The sequence below is a fragment of the Crocodylus siamensis genome, chromosome 9 (genome assembly GCF_052110815.1).
Source record: "Crocodylus siamensis isolate JL-2025a chromosome 9, ASM5211081v1, whole genome shotgun sequence".
Classification (NCBI taxonomy): Eukaryota; Metazoa; Chordata; order Crocodylia; family Crocodylidae; genus Crocodylus; species Crocodylus siamensis.
In genome coordinates this window covers 73111343-73131858 of record NC_143403.1, presented here as the reverse complement: position 1 = coordinate 73131858, position 20516 = coordinate 73111343, and the positions used below count along the sequence as shown (strand labels likewise).

The window sequence follows — 20516 nt, the reverse complement described above, 5'->3', positions numbered from 1 at the left end:
TGACTGAGACGAGTCCAGCTCCATCCTCTTTGCAGCCCTCCAGCAGGGAGGTGAAGGTGCTATTCAATCCCCCTGGGTCTTCTCTTCTGCAGACTCAGTCAGCCCAGGTTCCTCAGCCTCGCCTCCCCAGTCCCGTCCCCCAGCCCCCAAACCATTTTCATTGCCCCCCACTGGACTCTCTCCAAGTTGTCCACATCCTGTCTGTAGTGGGGGTCACAGCTGGACACTGGACTCCAGATGTGGCCTCCCCAGTGCTGAACAGAGGGGAGGAATTGCTGCCCTCGATCTGCCGGCAACGCTCCTACCGATGCCGCCCAGGACGCCGGTTGCTTTCCTGGCCCCAAGGACACACTGCCGGCTCCTGTCCAGCTTCTTGTCCCCTGTCCCCCCAGGTCCTTTTCTGCAGAGCTGCTGCCCAGCCCATCGCCCCCAGCCTGCCCCAGTGCAGGGGATTGCTCCCTCAGTGCAGGACTTTGTACTTGTCCTTGTTGAACATCATGAGATTTATTTTGGCCCAATCCTCCCATTTCTTGAGGTCTCTCTGAAGCCTACCCTGACCCTCCAGCTTATCCTCTCCACCCCCACCAGCGTGGTGTCATCTGCAGACTTGCTCAACCTGCGCTGCATCCATCTTCCAGGACACTGATGAAGGTATTGAACAAAACCGGCCCCAGGACCCACTCACTTGACACCGGCTGTCAACTAGACATCAAGCCGTTGACTACTACCCTCTGAGCCCAAAGCTCCAGCCAGTTTTCTATCCAAAACTGCAGACACAAAGGGCCAAATTCTGTCAAGTACTGAGGCACCCTGGTCACTGTAAACAGCAGGAGTTTAGCACCTCCATCCCTTCCAGTGCCCGGTCCTAAGCAACACGGGTGCCTCAGGCAGGGTGTTGAACAGGAGGTAACCCAGGAGGGTACCGGGTAGGGAAGAGATCCCTCTAGGTGCATCTGGTTCAATGCTTTCTCTGTCTAGCATCCACTTCTGCCGCTGTCGGAGACAAGATCCTGGGCTAGATGGACCGGTGGTCTGAAACGGCTTATGTCCACATGTTCTCAGTTGTTTGAGGTGAAGAGTGAGAGGTGCTTAGCCGGGTTAGTCTGGAGGCAGGCAAAAGGTCAGGTAGAGATGCCCCATATGGACTAACTGAATAACATATACAGAGAGAAGAAAACGACGCCTCTACTTTGGGACCTGCTCGTGCACAGAGGAGGTGGCCTGTTTACACACAGGTTTAAAGGTTCGTCAACCGGGAACAAAGTTTTCCACCCACCAGCGCAGCTTTTCTATTCCTTTATTGTCACAGTAATGGTATGGCATAGCAATTACCCGGGAACTGCGCGAGTTTAAAGGAGTGGTGAGAATTCATTCGGCACAGCCGGGCTCAAGTGGTAGCTGTGCCCAGCAGGCGCCGGGTTCGGGACTTCTCTAGAAGAGGTCTGGAAAACAAAGGACTCCTCCCCAGACCTCTTCATTTGGATTCAAGTTATGAGGCACATTAGCAATTTCTGAAAGTTAGGACAATTAAACTGGCTCCCTGGTATCTCACTGATGAATGCAGCCCTGTATTCCCTGTGGAAGTAATAGCCTTTATGACCTATGCTTTATTATTCCATTTGGTTGATCTTAATTATATTAGAAAGGATAATGATAGGTCTTTATGGAGGTACAAGTACATTTGGAACAGAAATGACAGGCTCTTTGTGGAGAATAGCAAGTGAAATGGAAGAGGCTGGAATGCAGGTGGCAGTAAGTAGCTGCTTCCTTGCACAATGCAACTTGGCTGCATGCTGCCCTTCCCTGGGCAGGTGTGCGAACACCATCGCTGTTCCCTGGGGGAGGTCTCACCCGGTTCTGGGCTTGCTTCTTTCTATGCAGCATGCATAGGCCCAGGGCATGCTCCCTTCTTTCATTCCTGCTCCACTAGAGTTTAACGACCCTCTCTCCTTTGTAACCGTCTGGATGTTCCTGCAGCCCCACAAGCCTTTGTGCTGTCTGTGAGCTGCTCCTGGTCACAGAGCTACTATTTCACAAACTTTTGAACTCATGCCCATGACAGTCTATTCGTGCCGCCCCGCTCCCCTAGTGTATTAGTTTGTTTTTAACTGGAGAAAAAATGGGCTGTGTTATATGTGAGGATACAGCTCCCCATTGCACCCCCCTTTTCACAATTCTAGATTCACCCATGCACGAGCAGACGCCTTCCCCGCTGCCTGCTCAGATCCGCACCAGGGGACCAGCACAAGGCCCATGCATCGACAGCAGCCCAGCTGCCAGCCATGCTCACAAAAGCTTGTGCATGTACTTTCCCAGAGCTCCTAAAATGCTGCAGAAATAATCTCCCTCTTTCCCTGGAGCAGCTTGCCCAGTCTCTGTCATACAGCTAAATACAACTGCACTGAGTCCCCCACTGGGAACATTTGCTGATTTCTAGCCTGAGGTCATCCTGGTAGAAACACTCCCTGCATCTGCGGATGCCGCTTGTGTTTGTTTTCCCCCCTGAAATTCCCCTTAACGAATCGTGGCTGCTATCCCAGCAGGCTGCAGAGTGAATCTGCCGTGTGTGTATTACTGCTTGGGAGAGGATGTAGTGACTCCCAAGAGGCAGGAGAGAGACGGAGGAGGCCCAGTGGCTTGCATAACTGCTCCTGTCCTGTGCCCTCCTGTGGGCAGCGAGCAAGCCATGCACCTTCCTGCCCTCGTTACTTTGGTTTCAGACCAAACTATGAATGTATGTGGCTCTTGCCTGCCACACCTGATTCCTCTGCCTCTCACCAGGGCATTTTCTATTCCATCCCCGTCCCTGTGCAGTTGCAGAGCGGCATGCCTCTGTGACTCACCAGCCACGGCTCTCCTGAAAACACCTCCCTTTCACCTTGTTAACATACACTGGAACACAACCAAGAAGCACAAAACAGCTGCAAAACCTTTGCAAGAGAGAAACTACATGGAGACTCAGAGCCCACACCAGACCCGAAGCACTAGTGGCACCAAGCGGGGCTTATCCAGAAGGCACTGTCTCCAGCACACCCCATAGCCCTAGTCACTGCAAATTTGCAGTGACCTCTGTGGGGCTTTCTGCAAGCCAATGCAGCTTCATGTAGGAAGGGGCTTGACCTTTTGGTTTGCCATGCCCCAGCCAGCCAGCAAGCACCCCTTCTGCTGGCATTGCCTCCTTTCCCGCACCCGCCGACATGCCCCTTTGCCGCAGCCTGGGGACCACTGCCAATTTGTTCCCTTGAGCTGCCAGCACTGGTTCGCTGGGTCCTGAGGGTCCTCAGGAGGATGAAGTCTCCACTTGCATCTCCACCGGTTCCCAGCCAGTGCTCTCGCCTGCCACAACTGATTCCCCTGCCTCTCACCAGGGCATTTCCTATTCTCTCCCTGTGCAGTTGCAGAGCGGCGTGCCTCTGTGACTCACCAGCCACAGCTCTCCTGAAAACACCTCCCTTTCACCTTGTTAACATCAAGGGTATCTGTGTTTCAAAGCTGCCAGTATCAGACTCAGGATTATCTGATCCATCCTTGATCTGGTTTCATATTCTCTGGGCGAGAAATAACCAGACATAACCCCGCTCCCTTCTCACTTTCCCTTCCTGACACAGCCAGGCGTGAAAGGCAGGGAAGCGCCGTTGCTTTCGAAGTAACACGATTAGCCCTGGCGCATCGATCTTGCACTGGTTTAATCGATAGCAGCTTCGCTGCGGATTTAGGTGGGGGCAGGAAGATGCTCTCCAACTGCTTTGTAGCTCATTTATAGCTGCTGTTTAGCCAGGCCTGGAGGCGGCCAGGTTGCATTTGATGCCAGCTTTGATGCAGCATCAGGACATTGCTATATTCTCGCTTGTGAAAGCTAACAGAAAAGCAGGCGTCCAGCTAGGGAGGGGGCAACACAGGGGGCTTTACATCTACAACCACCAGTGATCCTAACCATCCTGGGCTCAGAGGAGCCCATCAGGGTGATGGGAAGGCAGGCAGCTCTGCAGAGCTTCTCCCAGGCCAGACGGCAGCACATCTGGCTCCCTGGAGAGCGCCTGTATCCCCCCCTCTGGATGGTTAAAAGAGCCACTCAGGAAAGGGGGGAGAGGGGAAAAAAGAGTCATTTGATAATTGTTTGCTTGTGTTGGTTAATCAAAGTCGATGCACTTAAAGAACCCATTAAGTGTTTCTCCCATGGGGCCCATTTCTACTCCCCCACCCCCCACTCTCATGCTAGCAGGTCTATTCAAGGAAGAGGTCCCAGTGCCCGTGGCATGAGCTGTGTCCCCATTAAAAGGGATTCCTTTTCTTTGGAAACCCACTGCCCTTCTAACCCATCCAGAAAGGGAATCCTTATGCCCCACTCCTTGCCCACGGTGGCACCGGGTGGGAGGTCTCCTGGCCCAGCCGGTCCAGGAAGGCATTGCTTTCTGACGCAAGATGCAGAGGGGCTTTGTCAGATGCTCCTGACTCATCCCTGTAAAACATCCATGCCTTTTGCTCAGGGCTTGTGCATCCTGCAAGCCCGCGTGATTGTTTTTGACAGACCCTGCTGATGGAGAAAGGCAGGGAAAAAATACCTGACTCTGTTTTTCCCAGCAGGTAATGAATCAGCAAATTATAATGAATGGGGGGGCTGGCTGGATTTTAAATTTTTTTCCCACGGCTGATATTGTTTATGTTCCCATCGGGTAACAATAGTTTTTAATGTAATTTCTGGAGCTGTCACGCTCTGATTAAAATAGATACATTTGGGAAATAAATCTGCTTTTACAAGTTTCCTGCTTGACATCCAGTTAATAGTGTGGCCAGCACCTGCCCAAACCGATCCATGTTCTCTAAGGGTTTGAGAGGTGCAGAAAGGTGGCTCTGATGCCCACCTGCGATGATGCTCCTGTTAATACACCCCAGGATGTATGAGCACAAGATCCAGACTGAAGAAGATGTAGGCAGCATACTGGGGCTTGGGGAGAAGCTGCTGTCCCTAGCACAGTGTTGCTTCCATAGTAGGGGGGTCTTTGCCTTGGTCTGAAGCACCAAGGAAAATGTTTCCTCCAAGGGACGATCCTAGAAGAGCTGAGCCCTGAATCTGTTGTGCCGTGACAGTACAACGACACCCGGATGTCAGTCCTGGCTTTCTGGTTGTGCCCTTATTCCTGTTTCGTGGGCAGGGGCTGGAGGGAACACGTCCAATATCCCAGGCTTGCTCATCCTGCTGTCTCTGGGATGGAAAAATTTCCAGGCACATCTTTGAGCCAGGGCTCAGCCCACGGAGGGGCTGGCACCACAGCGCGCGTGGGCATTGCCGCTGCGCCGCGCTCTGGAGAGACGGCGTTTGTGGGCCAGCACCGGACGGGCTGAGCTTTGGCGCTGAAACGAGGCCCTTTTAGGAATGACATTTCAGAGCTGAAAGCTAGGAACGGAGTCACTGGCAGCAGGTTTTTATGGCTCGGATTCAGGCCTCCTTCTGCATTCAGGCAGAGACTGGCACGAGCTATTATTGAGGGGTGTTTGCAAGCTCCTATCCTGATCTGGGCACAGCCCCTCTCCCAGCCAGCCAGCACCAGGCTTGGGAGCACTAGCTGTCCAGGCTTCCCTCCCTTTGGATGTGGACTTGGACCTCCTGCAAGGAGCCTGAGAAATGACCCCAGCTTGGCTAGTGCCTGGGCTGCCCAGATCTACCCTGAAGCCCGCTTGTCTATAGCTTTCCCCTGTCCACTGGGTAGGTCCCTCCATGCCAGGCAGTGATGCTGAGAAGTGGAGACTTGTGGGCAGAGCGAGCAGCAGTGTTGGTGGTGCATTCGTGGGCCTGTCGTCTCCGGGCACTGACCACCCGTGTCACGCCGGTGACGGTCGGTGCAAAGCCAGTTTGCATGCGTAACATGGATGCTAGCAAAGGCTCAGGCCCCTTTCTTGTCTGGCAGATGCTCTCTTTGCCATCCAGACCCCTCCCCACCTGTGAACCAGGAAGGGATGCTGGATCCTAGCCTCTATCCTCCAGGCAAAGGCATTGCTGCACTATGCAGTTTAACTGGTGTTAGCAACTGCGGTGGAAGCAGACACATACCCAAGCACCATTGGAAGTCACCAGTACAAGAAGTCTTTGAATGGAGACAAGCAGGGAACACTGCCTGATTCACCTTGATTTCACAAGGACAGTAAGACGGGCAGTCGCTTTGGGCATCTTGGTGGGTATTGCTGTTATCTGCCAACACCTAGGCCAGCATCTGAGCCCCTGGCTGCAGGCAGGGTGGGGAGGGACTCTTTCGTTTCAGCGGCCGGTAACTCTGGGCTCTACCCCTTGTAAGGGGTCAGAGCCAGGCCTACTGTCTTGCTTTGGTTTTAGGATGGCCAAACCAAGGCTGCAGCCGTGCGTGCACTAGGAGAGGGGCTCGGCTCTGGCTTCTGCCTGGCTCAATGTGCACAGAGCGGAAATGTGAAAAAACATAGACGTTGCCCATTTAAGCCATCTTGAATCATCAGAATCGCTTGAGTAGATGATATTTGCCATTACTCAATTCAATTTATATGGTTCACTGGTGCTCTACCTATGAGCAATAATGAATTGCCGTCACCCTTGCTTTGCATCCTGTCAGCAAGAAGTCAGGGAGGTTCAGGCCAGGGAGAGCTTTAGCATCTTGTTATCCATTCGGCTTCTCCCTCCTGACAGACCTCGGCTGATCAGATGCAAAGCACGGGGCCTTAGCAGGGATTTCTCTCTCTCTCTTTCTCTGTCGGCACCAAAAATGTCCATTCTTCTGCTATGCTAATTGTGTTGCTTTAAGCTACATCCTTGCTGGGAGTCAGCTCGCAGGAGATAGCCAGCCTTTCACAGACCGACAGCATGCACTTCACACGTGTGACACTTCGTACTAATTGACTGAACCCATGAGCTTGCCAGCTGCCTGGTGGAAGGGGCTTAGAAACCCAAGCTGTGAGTCATCAGGGGTTGGGATGAGACTCCGATCCTACTCAAGGCCTATTCTCACCCAAGGGAGGTCCAGACCCGGAAGCAAAGTCCAGACCTGGGCCTCATTGTAAGCTGGAGCAGAATTGAACCCGTGTGCACTTCAGAGACTGTGAGAGCTAGCTCTTATATGCATAAGAGCCTGGTCTGAATCAGGGCTCCTCTTCTGGCATGGCTGGAAGTAGGCCTCATCGGGCATATCCACACATGCACATTTAATGCGCATTAGCCTGATTTAAGGTGCATTAAGGGTGCGTGTCTACACATGCGCGCCCCTAATGCACCTTAAAAATGGCAATTTAAGGCTACTCGAGCCTAAATTTGATACCTGCATAAAGCAGGTATCAAATGTACGTGCAAGTAGCTACACTGCGTTAGCAAACACGTAAATGAGCTAATGCGCATTAACGTGGTGTGTGCCCATTGACTTGGGACTAACTTAAGTCCCAAGTCAGTCCACACATGCACATTAATGTGCATTAGTGCATCTATACATATGCTAACGTGATTTAGCATAAATACCTGCTTTATGCATGCATGTATAGACAAGTGCCTAAATCTTTTCAAAATGCATTAGGCAAATGTGTAATAGTATGTGTAGACACGCCCATTCAGAGCTCCTTCCTTGCACCCAGGATGCTTTGTGGGGTCTGGTGTCAGTGCTCCAGTCTCCCTCCCTCCCAGAGGAGGTGGAGATCATGGAAATCGTAGAGGTGTAGAGAAGCAGGCCTGGCGGGGACTCCTGGGAGGCACATCTGGTCCAACCCCAGCTTGAGGCAGGATCAGCCCTGTCCAGGAGTGATGGGTGATGGAAGGGAGGGACTTCAGGTGAGGAAGGGCTCCAGCCAGTGTAGCGCAGATGTTGGGGAAGGACTTTCCTGCTCTCTTTCAGGCCCCTGACAGCTCGCATGGATGCAGCAGGGAACCTGGCAGCCGTAATGGCAATTTGTCTGCATGCATGAGAGCCGTGCAAGTCTTCAGTCTCTCGATGCCTGCCCTGGAGACGTGCAGCAGCTCCCTGCCCGCAGACGGATCATAGCGGAAAGGGAAGATGGCAGCAGCCTGCGAATCAAGGCTCCGTGGGGCTGGAAGAGCGAGCTGATGAATTACTGGCACTAGCAGCTTGTCCGGGGCTTTTGATCGGCCTGATCAGAGGGATGGAAAGTCATTCTGACTTTAGATGCTGTAAAAGGCATTTTGTGCTGGAAATAGCCAAATAAAAGGTTGCCTCCAGGGAAACAGGCTAATCCTCCCATGTGTCACTGCCATAAGAATGGCATTAGATAGCAGCTGGAAGGGTTTCTCGTCTTGTTGTTCGCTGCCTCCCCAAGTTTCCTAATGAATTCTAAGAAAGCCCGGATGTGTTCTTCAACGGGTAGCGCGACGCTATGTCCTTCACAGCCGTCTACACAATGAAGGCAGCCATTTCACTGCCGGCAGGCACGGTCCCCTCTGTGCACGGGAAACAAAAGCGGTGGAGCTGCCGTCCTCCCTCCTGATCAGATAGCCAGGAAAAGTTTGTTTTTAATTGAAACTGGCTTTTATCAACGTGTCAGCTCCAACGTGATCGCCTGGGACAGCAACTCCGGCTCGTCACCCACGAGACAGCTGCACGGAGTCTGCACCTTCTCCCTCAAAGGCAGGTGGCTCACAGGATGGGGAATAGAGATCTTGGCCCCTCCAGGATTTGGGACCCCGGCCTATGGCTTATTACCACCCCCATCACGCCGCCAAGATGAGCAAGGGGAGTCCAGTTGGTAATCCATCCAGGGCAGTGCATAAAGTACCACCCCCCCCACACACCGGGTTAAAAGACCTAGCTAGCACATGCTGCATATCATCACTCCAACGGTACTGAGATGCCCAATAATTTCTATCATCAAATACAATTACACATGTCATAAAATAGCACTAATCTCGTAGCCAGAATAAGGTCCACAATGTGTTGCACATGGCTCAGTAATTTACAGCTGCTCAACTGGAGAAGGAAGGCTGTACACATCCATGTTTCAGTGCAGCAAATGATCTAGGACCCCCAAGGAGACATGGAGCAGATGGCACCATCCCACACAAGAGGGACATTAAAGTGACTACACTCAACAGGGGCAGGACACGGGGAAGGCAGGGGAGGACACGGCAGACTGACAGGTAGGACATCCTACCTGAGATCCCTTCTGCTTAGGTATAAATCCCCCTCCTTTACAGTATACTTGCTCTTCCCTATTCACTGAGTCCTCTCCCATCTCCCAGGTAATCCCAAAAATGCGACCAAGCCAACCCCAGCACCAACATAGGACCCACTGCCGTCCCCACAGAGAAGACCAGGACAATACTGCCCTAACCAGAAGCCACTGAAGTCAGTGGAAAGGCTCCTACTGGCTTGACGGGCAATGGACCAGCCCCTGGCTGGACAGGAGACGTGGCATCTCGCACGTGAGTGCTCCCCGGCGGCACGCTGCCAGGGGGCTGGGCAGGTGGAAGGAGTCTGGGCTGCTCCTGCCCTGCCTGTGTTTGTTCAGAGCCCTCTAGGGCATTTCTGTACAAAAGCTAAATTTGGAAAGAAAGAAGGAATGACAGGTATTGGCAAAACTTCATCCTGGGGAGAGGCCAAACTTGGCCTCCAGAGAAGCACAGCAATGTTTTGCTATAACCACACAAGGCAAGGGATTGACTCTAAAATAAAAATGAAGCAAGATGCAATAGCTTCTTTCCAACGACATTAGTCCCACGCCCCTACCCAGCGACACGGCAGACGTTCGCTCGGCATTACACAAAAGCACTAGACGTTACATTTGCTCCTGCTATTTCTCTGCTATATTTCTGCTGGGAAATGTTTGCGGCGGTACGTTGTATGCCCGAGGCGGAGGATTAATTCCAAACTGTCACCTCACTTTCTGATGGGTTTGTAAATTCTGCTCTGCTGATTTGTACTCGCGGTAAATTGATAAAATCCTCTCTCCGCAATCTAATACACGATTTAGGACGCACGGGGGCTTCAGACCTCATTGGTTCACATGTTTATGTAAATACATTGTCCAACAGCAATTTAAAAAGCGCTGCATGAATGGGCTGGACAGATGACGAGGGGAAGGGAGCTAACTTGTCTGATTGTGGCTGGTATTTAAAAAACAAAAATGGGTTTTTCATCTGGCACGTTCACAAAGTTCGGGGGCTCGGTGGCATTTAAAGGGCAGCACAGAATTCTTCAAGTCCTCCTTCTTTTCCAATGAGAAAACAAGGCCAAACACCTGGATGCAAAGGCCTGGGCATTTTCCCTTCCTCGAATCAGGACAATGATGCTAGATGGGATGGAGATGCAGCTCCTCAAACTAGGCTCTGCCATGTTAGGCTTGGATTCTCCTGCGCCGCTCACAATACAAGCACCCGAGTTCTCCTTCAATCACAGGGAGGCAGAAGAGATCCCGGGGCATGCTCCCACCCTGGGCAGCAAAGGACAACCTGGTCTGAGGACCACAACCCCTGGCCTAGAGACTGACCCCTGAGTGCGAAAAGCAGGCAGCTGCACCAGGGGTTTTAGGCTGTGATGTGTCAGATCCCCAGCTGATGAACCTCAGTGTCCTTCCATTGTCTTCAGCAGTGATACACACAGAGCATGTCTACACGTGCATTTAAGCGTGCCTAAATTTAATGCGCATTAAGCGGGTTCAGACAGGCATCTACACATGCAGGCGTTAAAGCACATTAACATTGTGTGCGTGTGGACTGACGTGGGACTAAAGTTAGTCCCACGCACAAAGCGTTAATGTGGTTTAACACATCTACACATGTATTAATGGGTTTTAACTATTCACACCTAAATTTGATACCAGATATCAAATTTAGGTATGATTAGCCCAAAATCACCATTTTTAAAGCACATTAAGGCTGTGCATGTGTAGACACAGATGCTAATGAAGCTTAAACTTAGGCTAATGAGCCTTAAAGCGTCAATGAGCCTTAAAACATCTAGTGTAGATGCACCCATAGAGCACTGCCAACTGCTCGCACACACACATGCACGTGTACACGTCCACACACACACATGCCTGTAGAGAACGAGCTGCCTGAAACACCTCCAGCAGGAGGGGCTGGATGCTCAGTGGGTGCAAACAGACCCAGCTCCTGTCAGTAGGTTGCTGCAAATCGACACCTGCTGTCCCTAATCTGGCTTTCTCGTGGATTTGGAGAGGGAGAGAAGCGCCCTGGTACAGAGCAACGAGGGGTAAAGGCATATGGCAGTTACAGGGGTCTCCTGGCTTTCGGTATCATAGTGAGAAAGTGAGAATGGAGCTGGTTTTTTGGAGGTCTCTTGGACCCACACTCTCCCGGCACACTGCCACAGCCCTGCAGAAAGCAGGTCTTTCTAAAGCCACGAGAACAGCTGGGGGCTATGCAAAACCAAGTTCCCGCTTGGCCAGCAATGCATGCAGTCCATGAGTGGGAAGAGAAAGGAGCTGCTCGTGGGTGAGATGCACATCCCAAACCCTCGAAGCCTGAGTATGCTCCAGGGACTCTGCACTTCCGCAAGACCAAGAGTGGGGCTCAGCCAGGCTCCTCTCTCCATCCCCTGGAAGGGAGGGGACAGACTGGGCAAGCTTTGTGGAGCTATAGAGCAGGGCACAAGCCAGGATACTTCTATGATGGCTAACTTCCCTCTCTGACAGTCACAGATTTCACTAATCCTGGGCAGAGATCGCTGGAGAAAACAAAGGAGTTTAGTGCATTTAGTGCAATAGGTGCAGCTTTATTAATCGTGGGTGGATGCAAAATTACAAAAGCCAGCTCGCCGCTTCCAAAGCAGGGGAATCACCGAGTTCTCTGCAACAACACAGCCCCTAGCAGAGGCAGGTGCTTAGAAAAACCTGGCACGCAGCCTTTTCCTGCCAGGCTTTTGAGCCCTCCCTGCCCATTGCCCGGCGTTGCTAGCAGCCGGGCCGCGACACGACTCCCGCTTGTATCTAGCCCTGTTTTATACTGAAGGAGAAACGCATTAGTCCCGTTTTCAAACTGCTGCACAAGCCCTGTCCATCCATAAATTTAAACCCTTCTCTGTTTTGCATCCTCCTTTCTTTGGGGGAAACAAAAAAACAACAGGAATTGCTGAGGTATCCAAGTGAGCAGACCCGCTACGTCACATTTTCAGAGGAATAGCGATGCCTCCTGCTGCCGTCAGTTGATTGAGAGAGCGCTGGAAGGTCTTTATCCTTCACGTGAGATTACTTTTACCACTCAGGGTTTCAGTATCTTTCAAAATGAAAATGTAGGATTCTGTGGGGAGCAACCTGATTTTATTAAAATTTCATTTAAATTCTCATCAGCAAATAGGCTTGTTTAATTGCCTCTCTGCTGACATTTAGCAAGATGATTAGGGGAGAAGGGCTCGGAGAGGGAGGAGACTGAGAAACCGCACACTGCCTTCCCCTACCGTTCCCCCCCCAGACCAGAGAGAAATCACTCTCCCCTAATCATCTGTACAACCGGCTAAAAAAGCGAGGGGAGGAATCCTCCCGTGCCCTGGGCTTCAGCCCCCACACTGCTTTTCAGCCTGGAAATCCCAGGACCGCCCGTGCATCGCACCCCCATGCTACCCTGATTTGAGAGCTTTCTTTTGATCGTCCTTTCCAAGACCCCCATCACCCTGGCTGTACGTTAGCATCAGTGACCGAGGCGGGGGCCTGGCTGGGAGCATGCTGGCCTCGACCCAGCCCAGCTGTGCAAGGACAAACACCTCTGTGCACCCCCTTCACGGCCTCCTTCGTCTCCGAGTCTGCTGACAAAGTCCTGAGGCTACTTCTCTTTCCTACCCAGCCATTGACTTTATATAGCCGCGTTCTGCCAGAGCCCGGGTCCGGGCGCCCGGTGTAACAGACTCCTGAAGAGTCCTGGCACTGACTCTTGCAAATAATGATCCATAATGTCACGCAGAGGGATACGAATTGGAAAATAGAAAGCGCTTTTTTTGCCGAGCTGATTATGCTTCTCAGGTGTTCAGTCCCACTCGCTTGCCTTCCCTCAAATCCGCTCCAGTTTTAATTGTTCTGGCGGCCTTTACATATAGTCGCACACTTCCCTGGGAAGCTAAAGCTCTGTATATCAAATTACACCCCGGAGCCAGTTTTAATAACCAGGCTCCATTATAAAGGCTTCTCCATTCTGATTTCAGATGGAAATGCTGATTTCAGTGCTGCTTTCATAGCGCCTCTCTCTCTTTCTCTCTCTCTCTCTCTCGCTGCCAGGAGCCGGGCTTTTAGCTACCTGGGGTTTAATTGTGCTTTGCCGGCACTGCCTGCCTTTCCCCCTTGTTAGATCTCTGCTTGCTTCCTCCTTCCCTTCTCCCCTGCACCGTGCAGTGAGCCCGAGGGCCCGATTCCTCTCTCACTCTGGTCCATGGCATCCTTTCCAGGGACTTGGTTTTGGGTCAGTCCCTAACTAGCTGCAGGCACTTTTAACCCCTTGTGTAAGCCAGGAGACAGCCGGGCTTGCGCCAACCTCGGCTTTTTTGGATGGAAAACGCCCCCAGAAGAGCCAGCCTTGGTTTCTCTCTCCCGGCTGCTCCGCTTTTCGGCTGTGTCCCCAGCAAAGCAGTGCCCGGTGGCCAGGCTGGGGTTTGAGGTCCCACCCCAGTGATCATCCCTCTTCGCTGGGGCTCCTCCGCCACTGGCAATCAGAGCTGGGCTTTTCTCCAGCAGCTCTGTCACCTCTCTCCCAGCAAGGAGTAGTTTCCGGCTGGATCTGGGGCCTCATCGAGTCCCTTGTTGCAGGGCAACGTGAACCCCTCCCCACCAGGCTTTGCTTCTGGGGACCGGAGGCGTATGGAGGCTGCTTCGAGGCACACACGCAGGCGTTCAGTCCTCTCGGCTTTTGTCGCGGGGTGCAGGCCTGGCTCGGCTCCATCCTTCCCCCCGCCGAGCACAGTGTACCGCATGTGTCGGGTGTTTATTCCTCATGGTTTCCTTCCCGTGTCACTACTCCTCCGGCGCCGTTACCCCCACCAGCTCAGGACGCAGCACCATTCAACAGCTCGGCATGGGGCTACCAGGGAAGCTCTTGCTGGCTCAGCATGGACAGGAAACCTCTCCAGGCACTCTCGGCAGGAGCACGATGCATGCAGTTGTGCCCCTGCCGTCCTGCCCGCCATCCTCTGCCTGGAGGATCTCCTCAACAAGGAGGAACGGGCAGGGGCAGGAGCAGGGTCCAGGGGCTCCCCAGCGCGGACAGTGCTATCGCTATCCAGGCGCAGTGCAGCCGCAATGATGGCAAGGCCTCCCCTCCGCTCTGCAGCACTCCCGGGCCCCGGTATCCTGCAGCACCGACGCCTGGAGACTGAGACCATGGTGCAGGCAATTATTTATTCCTCCTCTTAATCTTGGCCCTGACGGAGTCTGGGCAACAGGCGGCCCAGAGAAACGGCTGAGCGGGATTGAGCCTCGCTGATGGAGTGGGCTCTGCCTACTTAACACGAGCAGTGGAAATGGATGGCTCGGCCCTCCGAGGCACACGCCACTTGAGCTAAGCAGGCCGTCTATCCTGGGCTCTCCTTCCTTGTCACGGCAAGGTTGTGGGAGACCGGCTCTGAGCCGGGCGGGAGGGAGATGGGAACATTTTTAGCAACTCGCCTGTTAACCGGCTGCGCAGAGGGAGAGACGGATGGACGGCTGCTATGGGTGCAAGGGCATTTCCTTCGGTACCAACCCGGACAGGCCTGGTTTCTGCAGAGCATTTTAGCGATGCCTCTTCACCCTGCAGCGTGCAGACGGTGAGGGGGACGTAGGGCTCAGAGCTGGAGGGCTAGGCGGTCCCCTCTTGATACAAAGACAATGTAGGAGCCACACACACCGCTGCCAGCACGCAGGGTAAGTCTGGACATCTCCATCATGCCCCAGCTCTGGTTTCCCATGGCGCAGGGGGACAAGCCCGGCACACAAGGAAGGGCAAACATGACTTTTGCAACCCTGGCACACCCCCCTGAGCAGTGCTCACCGGGTCTCGGAGGCATTTATTCACATAAGGCATAAAAAGCAGGACGTCAGCGGACGTAGCACAGGCGGGCTGGGGAGGACGCCGACAGCCACGCAGCTCTGTTTAATACTCCACCATCACGTCGCTGTGATTCACCACCCTGCGTGCATCCGCCGGCAGCTTCCTTGCCTCTGAATCAGAAAAGCTCCCTGTGCTGGCACGGAGGTGGCCGTGGGATGCTTGTGAGCGGGGAGCCCAGCACCCTGCCCCGCTGCGGCAGCAAGGCTGTGCTGGGAAGCTCAGACCCCAGTTGGGACGTTAGAGCTGCTTCTGCTCGACTCCCTGCGATGCTTTTCCCCGAACTTGCCAAAGTCAGTCCCGGTGCTCTTTAAATCACACCGCTCGCTGAATGCAACTTTAGTTCTGGTCAGCAGAAGTAATAAATGACCCTTCCACTGACCGAGTCTGGCTCGAGGCCACGAAGCAGGGTTCACTGCCCTTCTTCGTCTCTTCGGCAGCCAGCCTAATGTCACGGAGAATGGGTTTGGGTTTGGTGGGATTTTTTAGCCAATTCAGAGCCAGGGCTGTGAACTTCTTCTGAAAGCAGCAACAGAGAAACAACTTCATTAAACTTCTACGCATGCCCTGAGGGACCCTCATCAGAGCCAAAGCCACGACTCTCACGCTGCCATTTTTTATGCCAGGGTTGCTGAAGTAGCAGGAACACTTTTAACCGTGGGGGCACTTGTGTGGGCATCCCTGGTTTGGAAGACCCCCGTGCCCTATCTTGCTGCCTGCACGCCTCCGTCAGCTCTGCGGGGAAGCCCAGCGCCCAAGGTAGCGCAGGGTCTCGGTTCAAATGTCTGTGCTGGCACGCACGCCAAGTAACCGTGGGCTCAGAGCAAACATCTGCTGCTTCCAAGGTCTGTCCTCTGCCCTGTCCAGCGTCTGCACAGGCCCCGCTGTTCTTGCCGATTGCTGCTTTGCACCTGCCAATGCCTCCAAGCCAAGAATGAAGCCTCTCACCAGGTGAGGCAGGAACTTGGCTGGAAAGCACAGCGCTGAGCTTGCCAAAAGTCCCGCTGCTAAAGTTGCCCGAGAAGCCTGTCTGGAAATACCCGGGCTGCACAACGTACTTTGCACGACAGCACTATCGCAGGAGGAGCATCCTTCAGGACCGAGAGGCTTGGCTGCAAGTGGTGAGGCTACATGGGGTCGCCATGCTCCGTAGAGCAGAGCAAGATGCACGTGTTTGGGACACACAGCAGAGCCAGCCCTCCGGGTCCCATGCAGCTCTGGCACACACGAGGCACAAGAAGGAGGCATCATTCAGGCCTGCATCTCAGGATGCAGACAGTGAAGCGCAGACCCTCATCTGACCTGCACCTTTGCTCTCACCCCCCAGGCTGGGTTTGCAAGGATGGCAGGTAGGGCAGAGGGGGACACCTTTGCCCCCTGAGCTAAGTACGTTAGGTTTGGGGGCAAGGGGCAAGCAGCTCTCTTTCACAATCCATCCCCAGACCACGACCCGTGTCAATGGTAACTGTGCAAAGCCCTGGCAAAGTCCATGCAGTCGCTCTGGGCCCCTTTTGTGGCCGGACGCTAGAGGCGCATTTGTTATGTAGCGTGGGCTGTGCCCTGCGTCCAGGGCCACCGGTACAACCCCCGTGCGATGTCTGCCTCTGAGCGGTCGACACCCTGGGGCTTTGCCCCACACACAATGCTGACGGGGGTTTGCATGCTCAGGCTTCTCTTTGGGGCGGGGGTGTGACAGCAGCATTGAATCGGGCGTTATGTCACAGCCTGGATCTTATGCATGTTTTATTATGTCCCTGCTCCACTTACAAAGCCACTTGTTTTGCTGAGGCTCTGAAGCAAAGTGGGAGGCTGGTTTTCTCATTTGCATGCTGGTATCGAGCCTGCTGTTCTGGCTTCCAGCTCGTTCAGAGACAGGCTGGGTGTTTTGGACCAGAGTCCGGATGCATTTGTGGTCCTTCCTACCCTGCGTCTTGCAGTTCAAGTGGCTCAAGATGGAGAACTAGTCCACTGCTCAAAGCAACCATTGCTTACGCCTGTGAAGTGTGTAAATCTATCTGGATAGGCTGGAAAATTGGAGGTCTACCAACCCCGCTGCTCTGAGTTTGCCTTTTCTGTGAGCATCCATCTAAATTCCTTAGAGAGATATTTACTGGAAGCCTTCTGCTCCAGGCAGGTACCTGCACACGATGCTAATGAGCGTATAGCTAGTATGTTGTAACAGGATTTTCTGGATTCTTTTCTTTCCTGTTCAGTAATCTCTTTCATACGTTTGAAAAAGAAAATCACCCCGGTAAATAACTTTTGGATTGTGAATGCAACGTTATTGGAAAAGCGCCACCGCAACTGATAATAGTTATTGCCAGGGCACACCAGGTAAAGCACAATGACTTTGGACGCTTGATATAGTCTGGCTGGCAAGCGGCATGCTACTTAATCACACAGATAACATTCATTTCCACAATTCACCATGGGCAGTGAAGAGAGGGGCAGGCACACAGCTCAGCCCTGCGGGCACAGCGAGGGCACATCTCCATCACGGCAGACCCTTCTCAGGACCACCGCCTGCTCCCACGCACACGTTCCCCATGCGCGGACTCTCAGCGGCTGCTTGCTCCCCTGTTGATTTACTGCACCCGGAAAAAAAGCTCGACTAACAGCTCCCACGACTGGCTAATCCAGCTTTGCTTGTTATTTGCCTCAATCACAACTTCATGCTACGTAGCGGCACGCTACCCGTAGCTCTTCCCTTTGGAAAGCAAACAAGCAAATAAGGAAAAAGCATCTCTCCCACATCCGCACCTCCACGCAAAGTTTAATTTCAGGTACCGCTCTTGTCCGTTAACAAAGGCAGTAATGCAGGGGGCAAAGAGTAATTGCAGCTTGTTTCATTTTATAACTATTGAGCTAGGCTCTGCTGATTGTTTTTTTCCTAGGAGGGAGGAAAAAAAACCACCAAATGGTTACCATGGCCTCTGATTCCTTCTGACCACACAAACTGCACTCCAATCTGATCGCAGGCTGGACAGCCTGCTGACAAGCTAAGCATATATTATTATCTCATTTCTTGAGATGAGACCACTCGCAGGGCTGCTGATTGCCAAGAGAACCCAGCAGTGACTTGTTGCAAATTTTACCTGTTCGGTGTTGTTTTTTAGCAGGACATATTTCATTCATCTCAAGCCTTCTTCCCTATCACCATGCCACGTGATGGAGCTAAGCAGCTAACCTGACTCCACACCAAGAAGGCAGCGCGTCTCATGAAACACACTGTAGGTGCATCTACACGCTCATCAACGTGCGGGAGTTACTGCGCATTTAATTTAGTACTTGAAGTACTACGTAAACGCACAGTAAGTCACGCTACTGCACAGTAACGCCGGCACACGGGTTTTTAGGGACGCTTATTGCACAGTAGCCTGATCCATGCATTGGTGCAGGTTTTACCCAGAACGCTACCTCACCCTGGTATCAGGCTATTGCACATTAAGTGTCTCGTGTAGACGCGCCCAGTGGCTCAGCATTTCCTGCTCTGGAAGCAAGAAGCCTTAAGAAGGTTTGAGTGGTCTCATCACATCCTCTAGTGGACAACAGCCCACATCACCACAGCAGCCTACGTGATGCCTCCGGGAGCCCCAGTCTCTTTGCCACGCTGCACGCTTTTGGCTTGCATGGACAAGCTGGAGCTCAGGGGGTGCTCAGCGCCCTGGGGCATCATCCCCGTTCACACGATCGAGACGCAGCTTTGCAGAAGTTCTGCCAGGGAACAGAGGATGGAGCCAGGCCACGAGCCCTGAGCGCCTTTCCCTCTGCACTCTGGCAGGATAGTATCAGAGATGCGGGGAGCCGTGTGAATGTGAAGTCAGGCAGAAGGCAGGGTAGATCTGCACCTTATTCTCAGAGCAAACAGGACCTGCCAGCATCCTCCTTCCCTCCTGCGCGCACATGCAGCACTGCAACAAACTGGATTGCGATTCAGCTTGCATTCAGACAGACGGCGTTTTCCTGTGCAAGCTTTCAGAAGCCGAGGGCAGGGCTCTCTGGTGCCCACACCTCATCTTGTGATACCATTTCTGCCAGCGGGTGGGTACAAAATGATGCCGAGCAGGATGCTACCCTCTCCCAACCGCGGTGTCCTGGTATAGATGACTGCCTGTGGTTCCAGGCAATGGGGAGCCAGGCACAGGGGGATGGAGGGCACGCCTGGCTGCCAATCACCCAGTCCAAACAGCAAAAATGAGCGGAGAAACCCAGCAGGCAATCAAAACCCTGTGATCCCTCTGTGCATCCGACCCTGCCCTCACTCATGGGCTGAAGCCAGAAGGAGCTGGCACGAGCACTGACTGTGGCCTTCTGCATAGTGCAGAGCAGAAAACCTCTCCCACAACACACAGAAACCCGCCAAACTGCCGGTGGCTTCCCGGCCTGGGGCGCACAAGGCCGGGACTTGACAGACGTAATTCACTGAGGCTTGTAAAGGGTCGAGTCCCACTCTGCCGGCTGCAAAGAGTTCAGTACAGCGCGTTCTTGTGCCCGGGGATTTACTGCACATCACTTTTGTTCTCAGGGCACAACCCTGACCCCGAGTTGATGGGCGGTGGGCAGGAAGACGAGCCTTCTCCCCTCCGCCTCCCCGGCACCGGGCACCGCGGAGCGAGCGCAGCCAGGGGCGCGCTGCAAGGCCCTCGCCCCTCCGTACAGGGGCAGAACTTACCCCCGGCTCAGCGGAGCCTCGGTGGCCAGAAGTACACCCGGGGAGCTGGGGAAGAAACGCCCGCCTGGTGCAAACGCTGGGGGCAAGCACCTGCTGCGAAGCCCTCCCCACCGCACATGCAGGCGTGGCAGGCAAACCCCCCTCGCCAGCCGGCCGGCCGGGAAGGGGACCCGCTGACCCCCACGCGAGAGGCCGCCCTGAGCGCCGCGCCCGGGCTCGCCCCGGGGAGCCGGGGGGCACCGGGCTCTGCCCCTTCCCCGGCGCGGGGCACGGGGCAAGGAGCCGCCCGCCCGCCCCCGCGCCCCCGTCCTACCTCGGGGCGGCGCGGCCAGCAGCAGCGCGAGCAGCGCGAGCCCCCGGGGCCCCGGCATCGTGCCGCGTCCTCCCCGCGCCGCGTCTCCCCGCGCCGAGCGGGGCCGGGGCGGGAGCGGGAGCGGGAGGCGGAGGCAGGGCGGGCAGCGACGGCGGGGGAGGGAGCCCGGCAGCCCCGCCCCCGGCACGCCCCGCCCCCGGCAGCCCTCAGGCGCCCGGCGGGAGCGGGGCCGCGCCGTCCCTCGCGAGGGGAGCGGCCCCCGGCCTGGTCCTGCGCGCCCGCCCCCGCGGAAACGCTGCCCGGCCTCGCTTCGCCGCTGCCCCTCTCCCGCCGGCCGCTCCTCAGGGCCCGCGGGCGCCCCCTGCAGGGGTGGGGTGGGGTCTGCCCCGCCCCCGCGGAAACGCTGCCCGGCCTCGCTTCGCCGCTGCCCCTCTCCCGCCGGCCGCTCCTCAGGCCCCGCGGGCGCCCCCTGCAGGGGTGGGGTGGGGTCTGCCCCGCCCCCGCGGAAACGCTGCCCGGCCTCGCTTCGCCGCTGCCCCTCTCCC

General features: G+C 54.5%; 1 protein-coding gene across 1 annotated transcript in view; it reads right to left on the bottom strand.

The window, feature by feature from the left end:
* Nucleotides 1–20278, bottom strand: part of SEZ6L (seizure related 6 homolog like) — a 62657-nt gene extending 42379 nt beyond the window's left edge. The window contains exon 1 of the mRNA XM_090062395.1: nucleotides 19972–20278. Coding sequence (XP_089918521.1) covers nucleotides 19972–20029 — 58 coding nt within the window. The 5' untranslated portion in view covers nucleotides 20030–20278. The remainder of the gene's footprint in view (nucleotides 1–19971) is intronic.
* Nucleotides 20279–20516: the final 238 nt, after the last annotated feature.